At 45.8% G+C, this 23,324-nt stretch overlaps 1 protein-coding gene across 1 annotated transcript in view; it reads left to right on the forward strand.

The window, feature by feature from the left end:
- GPI (glucose-6-phosphate isomerase) overlaps positions 1 to 17,072 on the forward strand; it is a 37,222-nt gene extending 20,150 nt beyond the window's left edge. The window contains exons 9-18 of the mRNA XM_055000331.1: positions 359 to 412; positions 3,400 to 3,460; positions 7,270 to 7,313; positions 9,218 to 9,370; positions 9,934 to 10,063; positions 10,364 to 10,440; positions 11,913 to 12,041; positions 14,611 to 14,686; positions 14,790 to 14,856; positions 16,516 to 17,072. Coding sequence (XP_054856306.1) covers positions 359 to 412; positions 3,400 to 3,460; positions 7,270 to 7,313; positions 9,218 to 9,370; positions 9,934 to 10,063; positions 10,364 to 10,440; positions 11,913 to 12,041; positions 14,611 to 14,686; positions 14,790 to 14,856; positions 16,516 to 16,639 — 915 coding nt within the window. The 3' untranslated portion in view covers positions 16,640 to 17,072. The remainder of the gene's footprint in view (positions 1 to 358; positions 413 to 3,399; positions 3,461 to 7,269; positions 7,314 to 9,217; positions 9,371 to 9,933; positions 10,064 to 10,363; positions 10,441 to 11,912; positions 12,042 to 14,610; positions 14,687 to 14,789; positions 14,857 to 16,515) is intronic.
- The last annotated feature ends 6,252 nt before the right edge of the window (positions 17,073 to 23,324 follow it).

Raw genomic sequence — 23,324 nt, forward strand, 5'->3', positions numbered from 1 at the left:
CAAGCACTAATCCATATGCAAAAGAACCTCCTCAGGATACAGTGAAGCCTCCCTCCATTAGCATTCCATACCCTGGGAAACTCTTACAGGATGACTCAGCTCAACCCCACCCCTCCTGAGTAGATATAAATGACCTGCCAACACCTTCTCCACACTGTGACACTGAGAGATCTCTGTCTTTTGGTGCCACACCTCTGAAGATGCCAGCCACAGCTGCTGGTGAAACGTCAGGAACTACAATGCCAGGACCATGGCTATACAGCCCGGAAAATCCACAACAACCAAGCAGGGCACGCTCAGCAGATCTGACCACGTGTCACCATGATGTGTATTAACTGCCGTCTCCTTTCTCTTTCAGCCAAAAGTCAAAGACTTTGGAATTGACACTCAGAACATGTTTGAGTTTTGGGATGTAAGTAAAACATTTTATTATCTCCAAGAAAACTTTTGCCCGTAGGGTGATTTTTATTTTAAAACTGCCTTTTGTCTTTCCCCCTTCTCCACTCTGAACTTGGGACCAGCTTACACAGTCCTTGCACAAAGTTGGCGCAAGTGGCATGTGGGGATCTATGGATTGGTGCAGAAGTCAAACACTGGCACGAAGAGAACCCTCCGTTAGCTAGAGGAAAGCTGCACTGGGACCCCAAATTGGGTTGAAGTGGGGAGGGGGCCTCCCCACACAAATGGAACAGGGAGATCATTGTATTTAACCTACTTACGTCTGTATCAGTTGGTGAAAGAAGGCCTTACAATCCTGTTCTTTCTTGGACCTCGGTATCCCACACACTGCCAAAGGGGCTTGCCCTGCAGTGTGAAAAACACTGGGTACAGAGGGGGCGAACTGCTTCTGACTGTAGAGGAACCCACTGAGGTTGGTGTCTCTCTGTACCATCTTGTGGTGCTACAACTGAAAGAGTCCGGGAATCTGAAATGACACACACACACACAAAAGTCCTGACTCTTCTGCCTAAAGGCTTGTCAAAGGTCAAGCGACCAGACCTTTGAACGCTTTGGCAGCTGGGTAATAGGAGAAAGTTCACTGCGCCCAGCCTCGGAAAGCTATTCTCAGCTGTGACATTTGCCTGGAGGATCTAATCCAGGGCAGTAAAAGTCAAGCTTCGCTCTTGCTTGAAACCCGAACAGAAGCATGGAGATTCAAAGGTACAGTTGTTAAAAACCAGGAACGGCCTCTCAAGGGGCAGGGGTGTACTTGTCAAACTCTCCTTCCAGAATCTCAGGATTGTCTTGGCCCAGAACTTCAGTTCCTTTATATCCCCGTGTGAACAACTCCTTGTCCATTGGGTGCAGATTGTCTTCAGATTGGCTGCCCCAACCACAAAGCCCCCTCCCTTTATCCTCATGGCAACTTAGAAGTCAACTAAGCTAGGACGATTAGACTGTCAAGGAAGATGCATGACTGAGTGGAGATTTGAACCCAGATCTCTCCAGTAGCCTGATGCTGTCTGTTTCACAACCCCGGTACTCAAGCCAGTCAGCTAGCCTTTATTGGCATCAGTCGGCATAGTATACACAATACAAAAAACAGAAAACAAGGTTATTTCTGGAACCCTGGTACTCTTAAGCTCCTGGTTCGATAGAAAAATCATTACAGAGCCACCCACCCACTTCCACATAGCGTATTGAAACAAACGGCACAGGGGGTGTCACTGATGAGTTTTGTGCCTCGGATAATTTCTCATATTCTTGAGGTGGCTTCGCACAAGTCTAGTGTAATACAGTTGCCATCATTTGCACACCGTTATAATTGGGGTGGGGGATTCCAGACAACGTCCTCATTGATCCACTATTTTTAAATTTTATTGTTTTATTGCTACGTTTTGTTAAAAAAAATGCCTATTGCTACTATTGCACCCTCCTGAATGGCTGCCATTTCTACTACTTGGTGATATTCCTGAGTGGCGTCTTGTCAGCTGCAGTGGGACATCCAGTGAGGTGCATCCTGTGACCCTGGGCAGGTCAGGAGAGGGAGGGCAGGAAGGGCCACACCAGTGCTCGGTTCTCGCAGCCCCTTCTTACATGCCCAGGGTAATGCTGATCGCCACCGTGGGGTCAGGAAGCAGTTTTCCCCGGGCCAGATTGGTTAGGGATCCTGACGGTGTTTTGCCATCTTCTGGGCATGGGCAAAACAAACCAAAAGGGCAAGCACTTCCTGCTAACAAATCACCAGTGACAACAACAAAAGGGAAGCTCCCGGAAAAAACACGTGAAATACAAACCGGAGAGCAATGCAAATCGTTATATATCAAATTATTTTTATATAAAGTGCAAAAGTGCAAAGTTGTGCAACACAATTCACGGAATTATCACTTGAATAAAGAGGTCCGTCGCAAAGAGCAATCACAAATTCATATATATACAATCAAAGGTGGAGAGTGCGCAATCAGGGGAAAGGCGCACTCTCCACCTTTGATTGTATATATGTGAATTTGTGATTGCTCTTTGCGACGGACCTCTTTATTCAAGTGATAATTCCGTGAATTGTGTTGCACAACTTTGCACTTTTGCACTTTAATTATATATAAAAATAATTTGATATATAACGATTTGCATTGCTCTCCGGTTTGTATTTCACAACAAATCACCAGTAACAAAGGAAGGCAGCAAACAATTAACATACAATTAATGTTGATATAGTGTATTATGCAAATTAATAAACAAACAATTAATGTATAATGTGCAAATTGATGATGTACACAAATTGAAAAGAACAAAAAGGTAGTTGCAAATGCAAACTTGCAATTTGCCTTTTCATATTATTGCATTTGCAACTTACTTTGTGTTCTTTTCAATTTGTGTACATCATCAATTTGCACATTATACATTAATTGTTTGTTTATCGATTTGCATAATACACTATATCAACATTAATTGTGTGTTAATTGTTTGCCATCTTCTGGGCATGGAGCAGGGGTCACTGGGAGTGTGTGGGGAGGAGGTAACTGAATTTCCTGCTTTGTGCAGGGGGCTGGACTAGATGACCCTAGAGGTCCTTTCCAACCCTATGATCCTGGCACCTCAAAGAGTTTTTGGATTTCTTTTGCATTTGGGAAAACGACAAAATTCAAGAGTTGTGATATGCTGTCATGGTGTGGTAGTGCTAATTGGCTCAAACTTGGTGGCAAGGGAGAGAGAGAGAGGGATTGACAAAGATAGACCTCTGCCATAGTTCATGAAGGGGAAAAAAGATCAGCAATGCACACACCATGACTATGGGGAAATATGGCATGTGAATGATCTCAGGGGCACAATATCCACTGATGGGCTAATGATGAAACAACAATGACTCGATTTACAGTGAAAACCCCTCTTGCTTCCTCGGCCCGCCTGTTTATTCAGCTACCCAAATAATTCCTCTTTCTCCCCCCCTCTTTTTTGCAGTGGGTTGGTGGCCGTTACTCATTGTGGTCTGCCATTGGCCTCTCCATCGCCCTGCACATTGGTACGTATGTTCCCGCAGCGCTTGCCTTCGAGCGCGCCGTGATTGCAGTAGAACATCACGCTGGCTTTTTGTGCCAACCACTTGCATTGCATTGAAACACCCTTTTTGTGCATTGGCTTGAAGAGGGAAATAAAATACATCTGCAACACTCTCTTAGGTCCGTTCCCCCCTGTTTACGGTTGCCAGCTTCTGACTAGAAAATTCCTAGAGATTTGGGCGGCGAGCCTGAGGGAGGGCAGAGTTTGTGGGGGAGAGAAAGCTCCGCAGGGTTGTGGTGCTGTAGAGGCCGCCCTCTCAAGTTGCCATTTTCTCTAAGAGAGCTGATATCTGTAGCCCGGAGACCAGTTGTCGGCTGCCATTTCTAAGCACTGAACACAGCCACTCAGAACCCCTGGTAGCCCTCTGGGGAGTTGAGGTCACCTAGTTCTGTTTGAGACTTTCCCAGTCTCCAGGTTCATTCTGGAAGAGCTTGCACACAAGTGCTCAGAGACTCAAGGCACAGGCTTAAATATAAGTGTTGCTCATTAATTCAGGAGAATGTATGCAAGACACGAACCACTTTAGAAGGCACAAGCAAAAGGCAATAAAACAACAACTTACCTATTTCTAGCTAAAACTATCTGACAACTTGCTAACTTGCCTTTCTCTGAAGTAGCTTCAAGTTACTCATACTCACAAAGTCCAAAACATGCCAGGCAACTTTGGTCATCATAGGGCCTGACATAGAGCAAAGTCTTTGACGTGCTGATGGAATAAAGGTAGCAATAGAATGGTCAAACCAGGCGTCCAAGTGAGAGTGTGTGTGTGTGTTGTGTGCTACTGTGTGCAGTGAGGAGCCGTCTTTTCTAGGACTGTCAGCCAATCAGGGCACACTTCAATATCAGTGTTGCTAGGCCTGAGAAAGCAAGGAGGGTGAGCAGAGCTGAGACTGCCTTCCACATCTTACTCTGCAACAACAGGCTGCAGTTGCAATTAATCAAGGGCCCGGTCATTCCATTCCCAGGGTGGCGAGCCAGAACTGGGCCTGTGAGAACTTACAAGCTTGAACCAAAGTGCACTGGCCAGGCATGTATACGTGGCTTTTCCTAGACAGCTTCCTCCTGTAAATAGAAGTAAGAGAAAAATTCACACACGTACTCTTACTAGAGACCAGATGAGCCAGATCTCGTCAGATCTCAGAAGCTAAGCAGGCTCAGTAATTGGATGGGAGACCTCCAGCAAAGATCAGGGTTGTAGAGGCAGGCAATGGCAAACCACCTCTGTTAATCTCTTGCCAGGAAAACCCCATCAAGGGTCACCATAAGTCAGCTGCGTCTTGAGGACACTCTCCACCACCGTTATTTAGAAAGTGTGTGCTACCTCTTCAGTCCTGTTAGAGGCAGCTCACGACTAAAGCTATAAAACAAAGTGATAACCATAAAAAGACATAAAATTATATGGATAAAAATGTTTTGAGGTTAGGAGAAGACTATAAAACAGCAGAAAAAGAAGGAACCCCCCCCCGCCCCCAGGTAATAGCCTAGGTAAAAATGCAATTTGGGGCCTGGAATGGAAAGGAAAGCAGGTGCCAAGAAAGCCTCTAGGGGGCTAATATTCCAAAAACGAAATGTCATCACTGAAAAAGCTCCGTCTCTGCCAGACTGGAGAAGACAGGAGGAAGTGCTGCTTCAGCTTCAAGTTCTCATAGGATTCTTGTGATCTGATGCATGTACAGTCCATGGGGATGTATAAAACACTGCTACTTCCCAAAGAAGGAAGATTCGGAAGATCTTATAGCTGCATTAAGTTCTTTTATGGAGGGCTCTAGTTTCTGAATCCCCACCTGGATGGCCCAGGCTAGCCTGACCTCATCAGAACTCAGAGCAGAACCACAAGTGACAAAAGGCGCAGGTTAGACACTTGTCTGCTTCCCTCAAGTTTTGATGGGAAATGTAGGCGCCCTGGTCTTGCAGCTCGGCTGACTGCTGTCCAATGGACTTTTCAACTGTCACTTGTCCAACATTCCGCCAAGCTGCCGACATTTCCCGCCAAAACTTGAGGGAAGCTGACAAGTGTCCAACCTGTGCCTTTTGTCACTTGTGGTTCTGCTCTCAGAAGCTAAGCGGGGTTGGCCTTGGTTAGTAATTGGATGGGAGACCTCCAGCGAAGACCAGGGTTGCAGAGGCAGGCAATGGCAAAACCACCTCTGTTAGTCCCTTGCCTTGAAAACCCCCCACTAGGGGTCGCCATAAGTCAGCTGTGATTTGAGTGCACGGTCTACCACCACCAGTTTCTGAATAAGGATATTGAATGGATTATGTGTTTTGTTTTAAAACATGCAGCATGTTATACAATTAAATGTCTAACTCTTGGAGGGTCTTTTCTAGGAAGGGGTAGCAATCTAAGCATATGGCATTTGGAGGATACCAGACTCAGATAAAGTTTTTCCCTTCTCAGCACCCCAAAACTGAATGTTCTGGCTGTGGCCTCTTATACATTTGAATCCTGATATTTGACACATTGAAATCTTCAAAATCGGAACCCCTCGTGCAGCCGCCAGTAGATGGAACCAGCAAAATAAGCGAAGCACGTGTTGGAAAATTCGCAAAGTTTAAGGCAGAGATTGTGCATTGGAATTAATGAGAACAGACGCACACTCCAGTATAGCTCTGTAAGAATACTTTACTGCATAAAGGATAAAAATAGGGTTACATTGGATGAAAATAGATCCAGAGGAGTTAGCCGTGTTAGTCTGTAGTAGCAAAATCAAAAAGAGTCCAGTAGCACCTTTAAGACTAACCAATTTTATTATAGCATAAGCTTTCGAGAATCACGTTCTCTTCGTCAGATGCCTGATCAAAACCGGTTTTGATCAGGCATCTGATGAAGAGAACTTGATTCTCGAAAGCTTATGCTATAATAAAATTGGTTAGTCTTAAAGGTGCTACTGGACTCTTTTTGATTGGATGAAAATAAATTGCTAGACTGACTCCGTCTTGCTAGAAAATGTATCTTAAGATTGACTGAGAGAGAGGGACACTCTGCGTAATTGAGACAAAGAGCAATAAAACTTCAGTCTATAGCATCACTTACCTGCTATGCCCGTATACGGACTCCCAATATTTGTTCCTGGACTATTTTAATGACTTTAAAAATGATTGATTTTATGTTTTTGTGACTTTTAATGTATTTTTTTAATGTTAGCTGCCCTGAGCCCATCTGTGGGGAGGGCGGGGTATAAATCAAATAAATAAATAAAATTGCTCCCCCCCAAATAAACAGGTTGCCCAACAGAAAACTATCATTCTGCTTCATTAAGACTAGTGACTTTCCTTTCCTTGGCCGGAATCCTTATTTGAGGCCTAAGCGGTTACATGCAAATAAGTTTACTAACTGAGGGCCAAGCTACACATGACGAATGACACTTGAACGGCAAGTGTATTTCTCCCTGTTCACTTGCCCTCCACTCAATCCACTTGCCGTTCAAGTGTCATTCGTCATGTGTAGCTTGGCCCTAAGTAACACAAACAGTTTAACTCTTTCATGACTGAAACGAAAACACTTGCTAAATCCCAATCGCATGAGGTTAGATCCAGACTAAATTGCAGTTCCTGCCCGTCCCCTCTTGCTGTTGAAGGCTCCCTTCCTTTGCTCTTCAGGGTTCCGTCTCTCCCGGAAGCAGCATTTTGCGGGAAGGGAGGAGGTCGGAAAGTTCCATTCTAGATGCTCCCCTTAACGCGGAATAGAACTTGAGTTCCGTTCTTGGCTGTGTGTCTTGGATTTCCTACTTTGAGATCCTGACTTCTTCTTCTTCTTTTAATTATGGCTAGGTTTTGACAACTTCGAGAAGCTGCTTGCTGGAGCTCACTGGATGGTTAGTATCCAATCTCATGGCAGTAAGAGAGGTGGGCTATCTACACAGTTAAAAGTGTCAGCGGTGAAGAAAAACGTACACACGCACACCCCTTGTATGGCTTTTGGAGATTGGTTGACACCTGTTTTGCACCTCCCGCACTGTGTGCTTGGGGAGGGGCTGTGGGTCACTAGAAGTGCCTCTGCTTGGCACGCAGGTGGTCCCAGGTTCAATCTCTAACGTCTCCAGTGGAAAGGTAGAAGGTGATGCTGAAGACCTCAACCTGAGAGCCAGGAGAGCCGCTGCCAGTCTGAGTAAGCAGTGCTGACCTTGATGGATTGACGGCTGGGTTCAGCATAAGGCTGCTTGATGTGTTTTCCTGCGTGTCTGCTCAGTTGCTGACCTGCAATACTTACCTATACATGGTGAACAGCCTCCCGCCCGCGGCAAAGCCTTGTGTTTTGCAGCAAAGACACGGGGAAACGGAAGCTTTCACCCATGCAAATTGTCCCTTGTTGCTGCACTTCTTGGGAGCGCTGAGCATTCCTGGGCAAAAACTCCCTTCAAGCTCAAGTCGGTCTCGGAACCGTATCTTGTGCCCTTCGGTCTCTACCTTAGCCAAGACCAGTATCCAGCTGTGTTTGTGCGGCAAAGTGTGTGCAAAGAAAGGCTTCTTTTCAGAGAGTTCGGTAGCTGTTGGCGGTCCTGATTGCGTGGCCTTCGAAAGGAGTTTGCCTTCTTTTGCCCAAGTCTAGGGTGAGGAATCCCTTGAGTTTCTAACATGGATCTTAACTAGTGAGCCAGCTGACTGCCGTCAGAGAGGAGGGACCAGGGAACATGAAGCCGCTGCCCCAAAGGAGGGTGTTAAAGAAAGGGCTCCCTCCCGTTGCCCGTCAGTCTAGCGCTCTGCTGTTCATCAGGCACTAAGTTTGCCGAAGTGGAACCCGCTCACTTTCAGTAGCCTCGACTTAAGTCCTGCAAGGCCTTGTCACGCTACCAGCAATTCTGTGAGCGCAAGGCTCAGCCTTCCCGTGCTTTTAAAACCTCTCCCTATTCTGAAGGTTACAATTTACATTTAAACCCAGAAGACTGATTCTGAATCGGCCACTTCTTTTTTTCATGTGATCTTGTAGAATTGTGGCATGTCCACCGGCCCAGGTAAAGGACGGAGGCTTAAGGTTTCCAGCTGTTGATGGTGATACAGACCTCGGTTGTCTGCTGTAGACGGGGGGGCCCTTCCCCAGTCCTCCCTCGGGGACCATTCTTGTATCGCTGTTTCTACACCAAAGAGTTCTTTGCTTGTTGGGTCAAGACAGGCTCAGGCTTTCTACTGAGGCATCTCTTGGTGCCCTTGTGGGCGAATTGGCTCTGGAGATGCAAATCGCTGTCTCCTAGGCTGTTGAATAAGGCAGGCCCAGCGTACTGTAGTGATAACTTGCAATTTGCATTTTGCTTTATAAAACAGGGAAGTCCACCTGGAAACAATTGCTAAAGAGAGCCAGTTTGGTGTAGTGGTTAAGAGCAGCAGGACTCTAATATGGAGAGCCGGGTTTGATTCCCCACTCCTCCACTTGAAGCCAGCTGGGCGACCTTGGGGCAGTCACAGCTCTCTCAGAGCTCTCTCAGCCCCACCCACCTCACAGGGTGTTTGTTGTGGGGATAATAATGACATACTTTGTAAACAGCTCTGAGTGGGCTTTAAGTTGTCCTGAAGGGCAGTATATAAATCAAATATTATTATTATTATTATTAAAGTGCTTTGGAAGTGCATTATTCAGTCTATATGTTCAGAGCCAACACACATTCTACGAAGAGGTGGGACCAGAAATAAAAATAAAACAAAATCTCACGGGCTGATGGCAAGCAAGAAGCGCTTCTCGGTTTGACGTGAATTTGTTTCTTTTGTATCCCTTGTTGCACAAAAGGACAATCACTTCCGCACCACTCCCCTGGAGAAGAACGTGCCTGTCCTGCTGGCGATGCTGGGCATCTGGTACATCAATTGTTACGGAGCAGAAACCCATGCGCTTCTGCCCTATGACCAATACATGCACCGCTTCGCAGCTTACTTCCAGCAGGTAAGGCGAGGTCAGCCCCTGGTATCCCATGATTGCTCAGTATGTCTGATCGCCACATCTTAGCTCCGTGCTTCCTGTGTCTGATGGAAATTCCCATTCCAAATGCATGTATGTGCTTGTCAAGTTGCAACCAACTTATGGTGACTCAGCAAGAGTGTTCCAAGGCAGGGAAGGAGCAGAGGGTCTGACTTCTCTGCAGAGCAACCCCCGTCTTCCTCGGTGCTCTCAGTACTGACTGGGGCTGGCCCTGCGTAGCTTCCAGGACCTAATAAGACTGGGCTATAACATGCTGTCTTCCCTCCCACCCTCCACCCAAATGTAGATTCGGGAAATACTTCCCGGCTTAGCTCCTGTCTATAACTGGTGCTTAGCAAGAGATCTGGCAGCCGACAGCACTGAGTTATGTTATGAGCCAGGAGGAAAGCCTCATGGTGGGACAATTAAGCCTCCTTCTCTCCCCCCTCCCCCCTGTTGCCGTAGCTCATCCTGCTCTTAGCAATTAAAGGGGGAGGGCCGAGGCCAAGGGAGATTCTCACGTTTGCTGTTTTTCCGCTGCCGCTTAGGGAGACATGGAGTCGAATGGGAAATACATAACCAAGAAAGGCACTCGTGTGGACTACAATACTGGCCCGATTGTGTGGGGCGAGCCTGGAACCAATGGGCAGCATGCTTTCTACCAGCTGATTCATCAAGGTATGGGGAGCGGCACGGGGTATCCCTGAGCACTTCGGGAAAGCCCAGTGCTTCTTCGTTGTTTTGGGAAGGGGGCGGCAAAATTGGTCCATACTGGTCCTCAGTGAAACATGGCTCATCCAAACCGTTGCAGGAATATTTAGGACGCAGGCTTGGCGCAGCCACAGCTCTCAGATTCTCATGACATAAAGCAAGGGTAGTTCTGACTGTTCGGAAAGCGTGCCGGGGGCTTCAGTTTGCACTGACTTGAATCAAAAGTTTCTCCTGCTTTAAGACCTTTTCCTTTGTGCCCATCTGCAGGGACTCGTATGATTCCATGTGACTTCCTCATCCCAGTCCAGACGCAGAATCCAATTCGGAAAGGGCTGCATCACAAGGTAACCAGCAGCCACTCTTGTTTCCGCTGCATTAAAGCGGTTTGTGCAGATACTCGTGGTTAGAAAGCCTTGGCATGCAGAGTTCCTGGCTTTCAAAACATGGAGCCGCATGCTACTGCAGCCAGTGGTTTGGGGCAGTTCTTCCACAGTCGGGATGTCAGGGTTTGTAACCTTCACAAAACAGTGTTTTGAGTGGTGTTGGTATCTAGCAATAGCCACCAGCCGGTGTAACAGATTTTTTTAATCCGCATCTAAGATAGGCTCCCACTGTCTCAGACTAAAGATTTATAGATGCGTTTGGCATCTAGTTAAGACCTGGGAAACAGCACGTGCTTTTAAACAATCAGTACAAATTATTTATCGGGTTCTTCTTGCTATTTTCTCCCCCCAAGAGGCTTCCTTTAGAGTTTAAATATTTCTTTTATTGAACTACTCTCTAATCTTAAAGAAGCAAGATATCAAAACATGTACAATTATTAATATAAATCCTACAAAGATGGAACACAGAAAAGCAATAAGAATTAGGTTTGCTAACATTCCTTAATTAACTTTAACTTTAAAACAAAGTTTCTATGACATGCATTAAGATTCCCATAGCATACAATACAATGGTAAGATTCTCACCCAGGTCCTCACAAGATTTCATTTTGTCAGAACTCTGACATAGTATCTGAGCTGGCACTTTTTTAGGTTATCTTATGCAGAAATTGAAGATCTTTTTCATGTGTCATTAAACCACCTATGGTTGGTTTAATGCTTAATTAATTCACATTTTCTATTGTATAACATTCTAATTAGCCAGAAAGTGACGCTGTATCCAGCTGCAAAATAAAACTATAAATCAGTGAAAAATGACAAGAAGAGTTAAGCGAGTAGATCACCATTGGTCCATTCTGTGATGAGAGGGCATTAATCTAGATATTGTCCACTACTGTTAGTAGCTGTTATTCAACAAGTGAGAAAAATTACAACAGAGTCCATGCAGAGTTCAGAAAGTTCACTAGAATACATGTGTATTGCTTAGTGGTGCTGTAATCCATATAATCACAGTAATATTGGTACCATCACCTGAGAGGCTAGCAGGAATGCTTAGATGAGAGGCCACAGCTCAACGTTAGATCATTTGCTCTGCCTGCGTAAGGCCCCAGGTTCAATCTCCAGCATTTCCAGTTAAAAAGATCAAGTGGGAAGTGATGGGAAAGACCTCTGCCCGAGACCCTGAACACTGCTGCCCATCATAGTAGAGAGGGCTGGCCTTGACACGTTGAACCAGCCCACTGATGTGTGTATTCAGCGTCTTCCTGAAGGGTCGTTGCCTCAAAAAGGTATTAAGGCAAAGTTGCCCACCGGGGCTCCGTTGAGTGGTGGAGGTTTTGTGTTTGTGGGCTTCAACGGCTTCAGTGAACAGCTGCTGGGCTATCTGGCAGGTGGGACCAGCAGAGCGTCTGAACCCCTTTCTCTGTTTCTGTCAGATTCTTCTGGCCAACTTCCTTGCTCAGACTGAGGCCTTGATGAAAGGAAAGACAACGGATGAGGCCCGCAAGGAGCTGCAGGCGGCAGGGATGAGTGGGGATGCTTTGGAGAAACTCCTTCCACACAAGGTATTTCCGGGCATCCTTGGAGGTGGTGGCGGCAGCAGCTTGGCTGGGCTTCCTGCTACGTAGTGGTTGCAGAATTGCAGTGGCTTGTGCTGAATGGTGCCCTCTGGTGGCAAAGTCGACTCTTGACTGGTAGCACTGAGTCCGGGACACAAGTAGGCCAATTTAAGCAAATCCTGAGGTACACCTTCCACCCCAATTCCGCCATTTTGTGGTGATTCCAAAAGCAGGGGGGTGAGAAGTGACATTGCAATACTCTAGGAATTCCTAATCCTTATGGATTTTTTACTCCTAGAGCATTGCAGTTTCAGGTGAGTAGCCATGTTGATCTGTGGTAGAAGATCAAGATTTGGGCTCAGCAGTGCCTTAAAGACCAACTAGACTCTCAAAAGCTCGTACCCTGGAAATCTAGTTGGTCTTTAAGGCACTGCTGGACCCAAATCTTGCTGTAGAGTGTTGTAGTGTCATTTCCGGATTCGAAGTGGCATCTCTCGGACGGGGGAGGTATTGCTTCTGCTGGAGTGAAGAGGGCAACCCTATTCCTACTCTACCTTTTCTCCAAGTGCCCAAGGGTTCAGCAGAGGTAAGGAGCACTTGGAGCGGGTGGCAGAGTCATCACAGGTGGGACAGAGTATTAGCCAGTCCCTTTCACCAGTGGGTGTACTTCCGCAGGAACCACCAAGAGACTATCCCAGAATGTATTGATTTCTTAACTGCTGACCAGTCAACTTTCATTTGCAACTTTGCCATGTGCTACCTTATCTGATGTTCTCAAAACCACCTGTCCTCCGGCCTTGGGCCCACTTCAGGGTTTCTCTCCATCTTTAGGCTCTTGGCTCTTCAGGGGTGTATACAGGGCTTTTTTTCAGCAGGAACGCGGTGGAACAGAGTTCCGGCACCTCTTGAAAATGGTCACATGGCTGGTGGCCCCGCCCCCGATCTCCAGACAGAGGGGAGTTTAGATTGCCCTCCACGTTGCCAGCCATGTGACCATTTTCGTCGAGGGCAACCCACTGAGTTCCACCACCTCTTTTCCCAGACACAAAGCCCTGGGGGTGGGTGGGTGTGTGTGTGGGTGTGGGTGTGTGTAATTGTCTTCAAGGATGACATTGTCCCTTATTCCCATGTCCTTTATCTGTGATAATGGACTTCTTGTAAAACTAAAACAATGTAGAACCAACTGTTCTTGTGGGACACTAAAGTCAATAAATTCCTTGTACTGTTAGTGTCTGTAGATAAAAGGACATTCCAAATATTAGATTTAATATAAGTAAAGGAGAAAACCATTCTTAAAACCATTCAGAAAACGTTAGAACTATGTTTTGGAATTCATGTTTTCCTATAATACACATTGCAGGCTGTTTCCAGTCTTAAAATAAACTACTGTATGAGCATATTTGTAGTTCAGGAATAAATATTCCAGCAGGGCTGAGGGAACCAAAGTACATCTTCTGAAGTACACTGTGTGTTGGGACAACATATCCTCTTGGTTTTTGACAATTAGTACAAAACCAATTTGACCAGTCCAGGCTAATTTCCAGAGCTGCTCACAACCTGGTTCCGTCTGATGAGGCAAACATTTCTGTTCTTCTCCCAGTTTTTTAAGTGCTTAATTTTTGAGCCATTGTTCAAATATACAAGGCCCAGGAGGCTGACTGCCCTTGTCTTTTCCACACTCCTCAACGGACATGGAGGATGAAGGGTCCACCGTGCTTGAAGGCTAGGTTCTCCTTTCTGCGTTGTGTTTTCCCTCTTTGCTCAATTTCCTTCCCTCCTTTCAATTTAAAGAATTACTGAAACTTCATGTTCCTTAATCCCCCATTGGCTTATTGATCCGTTCTCATAGCCATTTTTATAAGCTGCTTTTTTATTGGCATAAATGTTATCACTGTTTAAGTATCTCACTTTGAGTAGATGTTACCCTTGCATACTCAATAACCACCTGTCCCATCTGTCCATAAAGCTCGGCTAATTGTAATTGATAGTTTATTTATATTCAGAAAGAAACACTTTGGTCTGGTTTGCACATGCAGGAGAACATGAGGTTTGAATGGACTTGAGAGGTCAGGTCACGTTTTAGAATGCCCCGTTACGATAAGTTCCCTACAAGCACCACAAGCAAAGGGGATGAAACTTTTTCCCTGCTCTGCTAGCTTTCTACTTGCATGGAGTCTTTTTTTAACCGCAGGGAAGCATTCACAGCTAGAGTCCCCTAAAAATGCAGTCCATCACACCATTCCATTCTTATCTGTGTGTGAACCAAATACTAAGTTTTGAGAGCTATGGAGAAGAACCAAAGTCAGGGGCATGTGAGAGAATGCACTTGGCATGAACCTGGCTTTCAGTTGGGGGCTTGAGATGTCGGGATGGAGGTGTAAATCGGAAGGGGGCTTCGTCGAAAAGCCAGGCTGGAAGGAGGGCTTCAAAGAGGAGAGGCAACACACATACTGAAACATGTGCGGTTTTTCTTTTGTTGTTGAGAACAGGCAAATGTATCTCATACAGCTGATCTTGGCAGGCACGTCTGAAGGTTGGTGTGCAATAACACATGTACCTTTCTTCCTTTTGGAAGGTCTTCGAAGGCAACCGCCCCACCAACTCCATCGTGTTCACAAAGCTGAATCCGTTCATTCTCGGAGCCTTAATTGGTAAGCACTTCCTTTTTTTTTTCATGATTATCATTCAGTGGAATTTGTCTCCCCAAGGCTTCCTATTTACCATTAATTTGCTTCTTAAAAATCTGTCTTGCAGCAATGTATGAACACAAGATCTTTGTTCAAGGCGTTGTGTGGGATATCAACAGCTATGACCAGTGGGGGTGAGTTTTTGATAGGTGGACTTTTTGATAGGTGGACTTTGTCCTGTAAGGTGACTGCCTCTCTCCGGGGGTTGGAATCTCACTATGTATACCTCCCATCCAGATTAATTTGGCAGGGGCCGTTTTCACACCGCTTACCGGCCACGGAACATCGTGCCAAGCTCCTGGAATGACAGCGTCTTCCTGGCGCGAATCGCGCCAGGAAGACGCTGTCATTCCAGGAGCTTGGCACGATGTTCCGTGGCCGGTAAGCGGTGTGAAAACGGCCTGAGCTCCATTAAAATGAAAAAATACGATACTTGAGCCCACCCTTCTCATTCATGTCCATTTGGGAGGAATTCATTACAAACACGATGTTGGACTGCCAGGGTAGTACTATGGATAGGTGTCTAGAAAGTCTGGGTCCATATCCTGACTTGACCCCAAAGCCTGCTCATTATTATGTAAAACATTTATATGTGGCTTTTCCACTCAAAATAGGGTCCCCAGGGCAGCAAAGAACAGATGTTTAAAACATTAAAATAACATTAGAAATGCGTATATAAATCCAGTAAAATCATATGGACATATAAACAAGCATGCACACATCCAACCAAAAAGGAGAACCGATAAAGAGTTTTCTGAGGGTATGCCAAACCAAAAAAAAGTCTTCGCCTGCTGCTGAAAAACAGTGATAGAGGAAGACAGGCAAATCTCTCTGGGGAGGGAGTTCCAAAGTTTCAGTGCCTCCACCAAGAAGGCCCTTTTTTGGGTTGCTGCCTGTCTGGTCTCAGAGGGAGGCCTTTCTTCAGGGGCCCCTTCCAACAGTAGGTTCATCGTTGGCCTTGGATCAGTTGGCACCTTTCACCCCAACTTATCTCACAAGGGCTGCTTCCAGGTAGAGGTGCTTCTCCATCTTTGCTTCCAAACCAGAGTACGTTTTGATTTGAGGGAGGGTTTATAGCCACGTATTATCGGAAAGGATGTAGTCCAAGTGCATTATCAGGCTATCCAGACAGGAATGTGCGCTTTTCAAAGATCCCAGCTGCCCTGCGCCACGCCCTTGCGGTCAGTCTGTTGCAGTTGCCATTTTCTCCTCCATGCCACGAGAGTGCTTTTTAAGGACTCGTGAACTGCTATAATCGCTAATAATAATATTTGATTTATATACCACCCTTCAGGACAACTTAATGCCCACTCAGAGCGGTTTACAATGTGTGTTATTATTATCCTCATAACAATCACCCTGTGAGGTGGGTGGGGCTGAGAGAGCTCCAAAGAGCTGAGACTAACCCAAGGTCATCCAGCTGGCTTCAAGTGAAGCAGTGGGGAATCAAACCCGGCTCTCCAGATTAGAGTCCTGCCGTTCTTAACCACTACACCAAACTGGCTCTCTGGTACCATAGTGAGGAAAGGGGCACCCATGAAGTGCTGACAGCTGGGAATTGTACAATATACTCCCAAATGGCAATCTCCACAAATGCTTCTGCATTCACAACAGCGCTTATAGGGACATAGAAAATCTTTGCTGTGTGGAAGCAGCAAAAGTGGTGGTGAGGATAAACTATGTCCCCGCATGCGCTGCTCTCATGCCTTGGAGAAATGACAGCATGTAGTTACTGACTCCTCAAGGGTCTTACCATCCCTAAATTCTCCTTCTTTTTGTTTCCTTCCACCCAGTGTTGAGCTTGGAAAGCAGCTGGCCAAGAAAATTGAGCCGGAATTGGAGACGGATGCGCCCGTGACCTCCCACGACTCCTCAACCAACGGGCTGATCAACTTCATCAAGAAACACAAAGCCTGATGCCCCGTTGGGGGGAGGGCGACGAGAGTCCAGCTGCCCACACCCAGATCAATGTTGTAGTTGCTGCTTTGTTAGCCACTTCTAACCAAACTAGCACTTTTACCAGTTCTGGCCTTGTTAACGGTTAACCACGTTGCATTGCATAGTGTTTGGGGCAGGGGGTGGGGGAGAGACACGTTTACTGGTTAAGTGTTTGTGCATCCTGGAAATTGTTCGGGAGTTGTCTGTGTTTTGTGGCAGCTGAGTTGTAAAGTGTTGGGCACCATGCCCTCAGTTTTCTGCACAATCCCCCTCCGCTCTGTAAGACCTAGATGTTTCCAAACGGCACGACGGGCAGTTAAAAACCCTTTTGCCACAGTGTATTTTGTGAAGCCAGTGCAAATGTGAGAATCCCAGCCTGTATCTTTTCAAGATTACACCATAGCAAACTAAACTGACTGACTGTCCTTCCTTGTGTGTGTGTGTGTGAGAGAGGCGAGTCTAGCCAATAGTGGCAGAGGGAGGTGGGGTAGAGCTGGCCTTGGCTATAGAGCTGCCAGGTGCACGCCAGATGTCCTAGTTCTTTTTAGCGTTAACTAAATTATTGTGTTAACTTATTTCATGTATATGTCATTTTTCTCTCCGATAGCAAAAGTTATAAGACACCTGTCCCCATTATATCTTCACAGCAACCCTATGAGAGGTAGGTTTGGGTGAGAACGTGTGACTGGCCCAAGGTTAGGCAGCCAGCTTTTCATGTCAAAAGTGAGGGACTTTTGGATTCTAGCCTGACACTCTAACCACTGTACCACACTGGCCTTTACCCATGAAGTGCATCTGGTCCAACTTTTTTGGCATTGCATATCATAGGAAACCTTAACACGAGAGATTCTTCAGCAATGCAGTGTTGCCTTTAGCATTTCATGGAAGGAAATTCCAGCAATGTAAAGTCAGAGCTATGGGCCCCAAGTACCGAAACATACAGAAGGCTGCAATTACATATTTCCAAGCAATAGTTAAGTAAACATTCACATTTTAGATGCAATACGTTTTTCTTACTTTAAGGCCTGGCTTGAGTTAGGTATCGTGTTACGTAACTCAAGCCAAATCAGCCCACGGCTACGTAACTTCCACTGGCATGCAGTAAAAGCTGCTCTGCCTGTAGGCTCGCTGGGCTTGTGTATGTATGGAAGGTGGACTTGGCCCCTTCTGTCCAATTAGGGCTGTGTTTTTTCAGACCCCCGGGGGAAATGGCTGCAGCTTCCTTTGAATGAAGAGGATTGCTTCCCGGTCAGACCTGCCGTTCTAGCAGTTTCTTGATAGGTTCAAAAACAAGAAACAAGCACCCCACGTCCCCTGGGCCTGCATAAAGTATTTGGGTTACTATTGTTGGCCAGGCTCCTGTTTTCCCCCTTCATTTAGTTGGTCAGGATTCCCTGTCTTTTCCTGCACATGGACGGCACACGGGTGCTTCTACAGCTGTCAGTAATATGGTTGTCTAAGGGAATATTGTTCAAGAGGCATACTGCTGCTGTGAGAGCCGCCAGCCACCTGATCTTCCACCCTCACCTCTCCCCCTGCAACCGGCTCATAAAATAATAAAGGGCTTAAGGCAAGGCTCCTTGGCAGACAACGTGGTGGTGCCTGCTGCTTCGCTTAATGCCCTCGTGAGTTTTTCAGAAAGCAAAGCTGGGCTTGTTATTGGCTGCCCTTCAAAAGAAAGGGTTCTCCATGGCTGCAATAGCAGCTGCAACGTCTGGAAGATCGGGAGGACTGCTAAGCCCCTTGGCTTCCCTTAGCCAGTATATGGGTCTGTTCCCCCTTCAGCCCTGATTGGCTGTTGCCATGACCTTTAGGAAAACCGAAGGGGAGCTGTGTTCTAGTTTTAGGTCCAGGGAGCTGGGCCATTCCAGGAAGGGAGAGAAAACGTTTAGGAGTCGAGGCCCACCCCCTCTTTCTCCAGGCTTGTCCTAGGGGCCAGGCCATGCTTCCAAGTCGCAGGACAGATAATACCAACTTTAACAGATCCGTGGCCAGACTTTGAATAAGGCATCTTCGTGCTCCCTCTTGTCTTCCTTGGGAGCAGGACTTGTTCTCCAGGTGAGCTACACAAGTAACTGCTGTGGGACAATATGGTGGGCATCAATGCGTCACGGAGGCATGGCGCACTCTCAGTGCCACAGCAGGTGCATCTCGGGGGCCTGTGCTGCAATGGGCCACCTCCAATCCAATCCCCTGTGTGATGTGCTTCTTTTAAGACCCTGTGCTTGCCCTGGGAAGGGGTGTCTGGTTTAGCATCCAAACCACTTTGTTTGCAATGCGAGTTGCAACAGCAGCTCAGAGGTAAGATAAGAACATTAGGGTGAGAAAGACCACTCTTTCCATGGTGTGGGCACATATTTTTCTATCCTACACTTATTACTGGTCCAATTGGTTCTGTGAAACCTAGCAGAGGCAGATGATGGAATAGCCACCTCGCCAGCAAACTGCTCCCTTCACATTTTAAAATTCTGAATAAAACCATATTGTGTGTCTACACAGGTGACAATTTTCCAGAATTTAGGGACTTGGCTTTGCCTTCCAGGATTCCCCGTTGCCTCCGGTCAACAAGATCTTTAAGACAAACCTAAAACTGCACGCAATCTCTTTGCCTGCAGCTCACTTGGGCTAGGTCTCTATTACAAGTAACTGTTGTGCGTTCAAGTCGCATTTCTACAATGCTCTGGACCCTGCTTTGTCTAACCAGCCAGCCTCTGGCATGCTCACCCAGTTGGTCATGAGTAACGAGAAGAAATGTGTCTGGAAAGAATGGCCAAGAAGAACTTGCATTTAGAGGGGGAGGCGGGAAACCCTTCAAAGACTCAAATGGATCTAAATCTCCTACAGTGTATTGGTGGCATATTGTCAAAGGCTTTCGTGGCTGGAGAACTGCTGTATAGGTGGCCTTCGGCTGTATTCCAAGATCACAGTTTGCTATCAGAGTAACCTTCAGACTGGGGGTCCTAAGTGCTCACCAAATATGTTTTGGAAGTGGGCAAGACCTGAGGGGGGCTTTTGCCAACCTGTGTCAGAATTCCAATGGTGCCTGCGGGCTCAAAAAGGTTGAGGACCCCTGAAAGAGAGAAGCAAATGGAAGTGGCGTGCTGGAGGAGTTCAAGACAGAGATACGCAAGAGTTAGCCTATTCTTTCGCACTCCCATTGATTCATATCAGGGAAGTATTAACATTCCCTGTGTGTTGCATGGCTTTATCTTCAGGCAGTATCATCCTAGACCGGCGATGGTCAATCTTCCCAGACCCAGGACCTACTGAACAGCCAGCATGGACCAGGAAGTGATGTGATTATCAGCCACATGACAGGAAAGGGACAGAGTGGTGACCTCGCCAGGGTCCAAAGCTAGGAATGGGCAGAGCGAATCCAGCTGGGCACCCGGAAGTGAAGGACACACCATATGGCAGAGTCCCCTTCTGCACCTGCCCTGCAGGAGAGCAAAGAGAAATGGGAAGAGTGTGGGGCACTCTTGCTGACCGCACACGTGCCGTGGCATCTTTATGGGCTTTCTTTAACTGGGCACCAAGAAAAGGGGACAGTGCAAATCAATTTTTTAACTAGCTCAGCTGCATTTCCTTCTCAGACTTTTCAAGTAAATTCCTTAGTTATTATTCTGGACCCTACACTCCATTATTCAATAAACCAAGGCCAAGTATCCTAACATCCAGCACAAACTGACAAAACTCTTAAAACAATTGAAGTTTGTTTTTAAATTAATACATTTATTTTATATCGTTGAGCCTATTTGTAACCTGCCTTTCTCACTGAGACTCAAGGTGGATTATAGAGTACATAGTGGGAGGGAAAAGGTAATCATATATGCCATTGTGGATGGGGTGTGCTTACACTCACCAAGGCATCTTGTGTAGGGAGACTCTCGAGTTTTATTAGCTGTTTGCCCCACCTGGCAACGGTGATCTACCTGTGGAGGAGGAGCGCAACTGAAACCGTCTTCAACTTTGGGTCCCATTGGGTCTCCTTCATGTCTAGAGGGCAATCCAGTTTAATTCCTGTACATGCCAACACACAGACATCTCCAAACAACTTTGCACTGCAGCCTGATAGGTGCATTCCAGGCTCCCGAGACAATGTTGAGCAGTGTAGTGGTTAGCGTGTGGATCTGGTTTCAGCTGTGTTGATCTGCAGTACAAGAGCAAGATTTGAGTCCAGAGCACCTTAAAGACCAATAACATAACATTTGATTTATATATTGCCCTTCAGGACAACTTAACACCCACTCAGAGTGGCTTACAAAGTGTGTTGTTAGCCTCACACCAATCACACTGTGAGGTGGGTGGGGCTGGGAGAGCTGTGACTGACCCAAGGTCACCTAGCTGGCTTCAGGCGGAGTGGTGGAGAACCAAACCCGATTCTCCAGATTAGAGTCCTGCCTCTCTGAACCACTACACCAAACTGGCTCCCAAGATTTTTAGGACATAAGCTTTTGAGAACATCTGACAAATAGAGCTTGACTCTTGAAAGCTTATATCTTGGAAATGTTGTTGATCTTTAAGGTCCACTGGACTCAAATCTTGCTGGTCTGGGATCTGAGAAACTCCGGTTCAAATCCCATTCCTGCTATGGAAACTCACCTGATGATCTTGGGCCAGTCATGCACAGAAACAGCCTAACCTGCCCTAGATGGTGGTTGTAAGCTGGATCCCCACTCGGGAGAAAGGCAGGATATAGATGAATTAAATAAATATCGTTGCTGGATTTTGGGAGCATCGTAACAGGTGATGTTAGTTCAAAAAAGGGTCTAGGTGGAGATCTTAGCATGTAGAAATAGTTTCCCCAGGTGGGTGGCTTCTTTTTTTAAAAAAATGTATTCAAATATACAAAAACAACTACCAATATCCATAATACAGTTCTAAGAGTGTGTGTATATATGTGTGTGTACATATACATACACATACATACATACATATACACACACACACATTTAAAATATAAGATTACAACACTAGAATACAGTATACTAGACTAGTATTTTCCTCTGAAGACTAACATTTACCTAAAATCTTACTGCTGTATCCACTGTTCAAAATTAGGTAACCTTTTCTTTCCCTCTTCCTTGTGTTTTACTACCCTATAACATATTTACATATGACTTTCAAGCATAGTTATAGTCAAAAGAGAACAAATTCATAAACAAAGATACAGCTTTTCTGAGTTCAAAAAGGTTTCGCCTTGCTGTTCTAAATGATCCAAGATAGGATGCCAGATAGTTTCAAAATCACAATTACAGGTTCCTAAAAGTCTATGGTTTAGAGAATCAGTTATCTTTATCATTGCATAATGTTCCCAGATTTTTTAATGCCATAGACACAATGACGGGGGAGGGCTGCTGGATTTTTCCAATAGTGAACAAGAGTTGTTTTCGCAATAGTTAATAAAGTAACAATTGTTACCCTGCACAAATATGGTTGGATTCTATCTAATTTATTGTTCAAAAAAAGAGATTCAGGAGTTATTTCAAGAGACCTGCTCAGCCGCAACGGAGCATAAAGTAACACTGAATTGTATTGTCGAAGGCTTTCACGGCCGGAGAACGATGGTTGTTGGGGGTTTTCCGGGCTGTATTGCCGTGGTCTTGGCATTGTAGTTCCTGACGTTTCGCCAGCAGCTGTGGCTGGCATCTTCAGAGGTGTAGCACCAAAAGACAGAGATCTCTCAGTGTCACAGTGTGGAAAAGATGTAGGTCATTTGTATCTACTCAGGAGGGGTGGGGTTGAGCTGAGTCATTCTGTAAGAGTTTCCCAGGGTGTGGAATGCTAATGGCGGGAGGCTTCACTGTAACCTGAGGAGGTTCTTTTGCATATGGATTGGTGCTTGATGTGCTAATCTTCTCTGCAGGGCTATTGTCGGGTGTGGAGTGTTTTGTTGGCCTGGTGTTTTTCAGAACTGGAGCCCATGCTCTGTTCATTCTCTGTTCCATCTTTTCCACACTGTAACACTGAATTCTTCGGTAATCTTATAAAGATTAACCGACACACAACATAATCCAAACTATTGTCTTAATGTGTTCTCTAGAGATGCAAGTCTCTGCATGATACAGCATACTTTTTCTTAGCCTGGATACGAAAATCATCTTTTTGTTGTCTGCACTGTTCATTTCAAATCTTTGTTTTATTAAAATTGAAAACTGGGGGAGGGGGGATTGGTTTACAATTTTTTTTAAAAAAACACAGAATGAAAGAGTAATTGCAAACATTCATCCCCATGTTAGATGCTGATTTCTAACATATAATAAATGAACAACACCATTTCACAACTGTTTGGATCGTTTAGTTGGCTTCTAACCACCCCAGTCAAGTGTAGGCTTTTGTGGAATGCGCCCTAGCTCAGTAATGCATTGCTTTGGCATAGGAATTTTTGTCTTTGGCATTTTTTTAGTAACTACAATCTAAGGTGTTATTAGTAAATAGTACTTCCTGTTTTTCTGTTCCTGTGTGCTACAATATAGACTGGCCACCTTCGAGGTGGAGGAAGGAGATCGCTTAGAATTACAATTGATCTCTAGACTGCAGGGGACAGTTCTTAGAGTTGCCAACTCTGGGTTGGGAAATTTCTGGAGATATCGGGGGTGTAGGAACCTGGAAAGGGCAGGATTTGGGGAGAATAGGGGCTTCAATGGAGTCCACCCTCCAAAGC

The sequence above is a fragment of the Eublepharis macularius genome, chromosome 16, assembly GCF_028583425.1.
Source record: "Eublepharis macularius isolate TG4126 chromosome 16, MPM_Emac_v1.0, whole genome shotgun sequence".
NCBI lineage: Eukaryota > Metazoa > Chordata > Lepidosauria > Squamata > Eublepharidae > Eublepharis > Eublepharis macularius.